The sequence below is a fragment of the Ixodes scapularis genome, unplaced genomic scaffold (assembly GCF_016920785.2).
Source record: "Ixodes scapularis isolate PalLabHiFi unplaced genomic scaffold, ASM1692078v2 PGA_scaffold6__148_contigs__length_123643588, whole genome shotgun sequence".
In the NCBI taxonomy this organism is placed as follows: Eukaryota; Metazoa; Arthropoda; class Arachnida; order Ixodida; family Ixodidae; genus Ixodes; species Ixodes scapularis.
The window spans coordinates 10,701,178-10,704,096 of record NW_024609881.1 but is presented as its reverse complement, the minus strand read 5'-3'; the positions used below and the strand labels follow the sequence as shown (position 1 = coordinate 10,704,096).

Below are 2,919 nucleotides of genomic sequence, written 5' to 3'. Positions count from 1 at the left end.
ACTGACTCCCAGCTGTCATATTAAATAAAAATATATATTAAAATAAAGACAGAAGAAAAAAACTATGCCAAAGAAAAACACAAAAAATAAAAATGCTCCATTAAGCACCAGTGCAGAGACAAGATGTGACACACATGCCAGAGATATTCCACGTCAGATTGTGCCTTGGGATAAGGTAACTTGTTCAAAATACAAATGTGCAATTGCCGTTTATGGTTGTGGTCAATCCTACCAAAACGTCCCTAGCAAGTGCCCACTTAAAATTTTGAGATAATTGCAAAAAACTGGAAGATGGGTGCTTCTTTGGTCATCATTATGCAGATGCATGCCATGCGTATTTCCCAACTATTACGAAATTGAGGGGTGGTACTTATCGTGGCATGGTTTTTATCATGGTTTATCATGGCATGGATTTCAGTATTTTACGGTACTTGACTATTGGTGATCAAAATATGTTCAGTCGGAACTAGAAGAAACACGAATAGCGGGTGCATGGTTTTTGACCTATGCTGCATCACCTAAAGGCATGACGACGAAATTTGATATGCACTGAGCGAGAACTTAAGACATCAAAGATGGAGCTGCACATTCCCAGCCGCAACCTACCATAAAATCCCGAGAGATAGCCCACCTAACACCAACCGCAAATCAGCTGAAAATATGGAGTGGGCTAACTTTCAATGTACATTCAAGAAAAGTTTGAAAAAAATTGCTATTTTTAGGTGGTGTCCCTTCCAAGCTTGTAATGATGGTGAGGGGCAATGAAGCAAAGATGACTGTACTTCCCAGTCAGCAGCGTTCGCTTATATCCCGCCACAGTGAACAAGCCGCATGTATGACGAGGCCCTCATTGATCCCAGCACTACTATTACTAGGAGTGGGCTGTGTTTCGGTGTTTAAAAAAATATAACAAATCAAGCCAAAAATAGGGATGCACTATCTTTCAGGGTTGGGGCATCTCCCGGGATTTTACTACTGCAGGGGTGCAGCATCTTCTAAAAACCAAGCACGGTCTGTTCGCATTTCGTTTTGTGTCAACTGTGCATTTAAATTTTCACTCCATTACCCATTTATGGTTTCCTTTTGTCGTTTTCTTCTGGCTAAAACAAGGAATCTGGTAAACACCCAGAACTGCACGTAAGTTTATGCAGACTCTAGCACAAACGTTTCCCTTACAGTGGCTAAGTAAGTGTGAGGAGGACAGCAGAGACGCACACACTTTTGTACAGACCTAGCATTAACCTTCAAAACTTGATTAGTGTCATTAACTTCAACAAACTGAAAAAATTTACCCCCACTGAACCTACTCAGTACGTTGTTTTGAACATGTTGTGCTCTTACATACAAATCAACTTCCTTTAAGCAATCACATTCTGTGTGGTCTTTCGAGCAGTAGGCGACTGTCTTAGTAATGCGACCAAAGACACCATCTGCCACAACGTAAGAATTTTTCCTCCGAGATTTGTCCAGTTCAGCAGTGCAGAGCTTAAAACACCCACTTTCAATCTTTTTGTACTGTCTTCCAACATCCCTATCTTGTCCCTTCCCATAAAAATGAATGAGGCCATTGCGCGTGTACTGGACTTTCAAGTTGTATCCCTTCAGCAGGGCCTTAAATAAGTGGCTTATTTCCCCCCTCTCCCATTTGATGAGATGTAGATCTCCAAAGTCTTGGTAAGGCCTGGAGCAAAGAAAACTTGTCCACAATTTGCATATGTGGATAACGAGTTCCCTTCACAAGCCGCCCCAGTTTCCCATTAATGGACTCGAAGGGGTATAATGAGTAGCCCCAAGGCGGGCCCCACTCCATTGCACTATCGACAAGATGTATGAGCAGGTGTGTGTTGTATGTAACATGCTCTTTGCCATACAACTCCTGATACTTCTGGACAAAACCAAACATGGTGACCCTAAGGACTCGGAGCTTTTGAATACAAAGTGATGGACCTAACAGGTAATGCATGATCTCAACAAACTGCATCCAATGGTTGAAATATTTCGAAGGAAGGATTCCTTTCAAAACTACAGGGGAGTAGTACAGCAGCCAGTTTCTCCATTCCGACGATTTCCACTCTTTCATGACATTCAGGGATCTGGGCAGTCTTGACATTTCCCAAATGGGCTGCAAGCCCATCAGCTTAGCATCCATATCCCTCATAAAGGGACGCAGGTTAAACGCGTCACGTCGCTTTGCCTTGAACCAGAGAAATGTGGTGGATCGCACGAAGCCTGAACATACGGCATGCATGTAATCTACCACAAAGCCTGTATTAAAGCTAAAAAAAGAAAGTAGTAAAAGAACGCTTGACCCTTTTACACCACAGCTTGGTTCGCCTTTACGCGCTTTGCGGGCATGCTGCGAGAAAGACTCGTGCGTCCTCCTTTTGGGAGGAGCAGCACCGGCTGGGTACACACGAGAATGCCCCTTCCCCTTTTCCACCACCTCGCCGGGCTCCTCACACCATGCACATCCATATGCACCGTTAAACTGTGTCATCTGCATGAGTTCGCACCTTGCAACGGTGTCCACCGTGCAAGGCCCTGGGAATACCTTGGACACTATGGTATTCCCTCCCTTGTCGGTCCATGAGATGCCACACGACGACAGCTCATTCAATGCTTTCACAAAGGGCACAAGGAATGTATTCATAGATGGTTTCCTTGAACCAAACCATAGTCCAAACAATTGGAGCTTTTGCATTCGCTCCCTAAATGGAAGTTCATTAACTTGGACAAGCAAGGGCCAAATTCCAAAGTTGCTGCTTTCAAAAAGCGGTACACCATCAGTGTTAAAGGTTACAGTTAGGTCATCTGCACCCAGTGGGAGCCTACTGCAACCAAGACTTTCAGTCACGTCTGTTACATCGTACGACAAACGGTGTTTGCCTAGGATGCTGCCATCGCTCGTCTCAAGCATCT

The 2,919-nt window shown here is 44.2% G+C and overlaps 1 protein-coding gene across 1 annotated transcript; it reads right to left on the bottom strand.

Annotated features, from left to right (window-relative positions):
• Window positions 1-1,612: 1,612 nt before the first annotated feature.
• On the bottom strand, window positions 1,613-2,650 carry LOC120849316. The gene has a single exon (XM_040221523.1). The coding sequence runs from the start codon at window positions 2,648-2,650 to the stop codon at window positions 1,613-1,615; it is 1,038 nt and encodes a 345-aa protein (XP_040077457.1).
• Between the last annotated feature and the right edge of the window lie 269 nt (window positions 2,651-2,919).

Coding starts and splice junctions, on each gene's coding strand:
- LOC120849316 (XM_040221523.1), bottom strand. CDS start 2,650: ATGAATACATTCCTTGTGCCCTTTGTGAAAGCATTGAATGAGCTGTCG.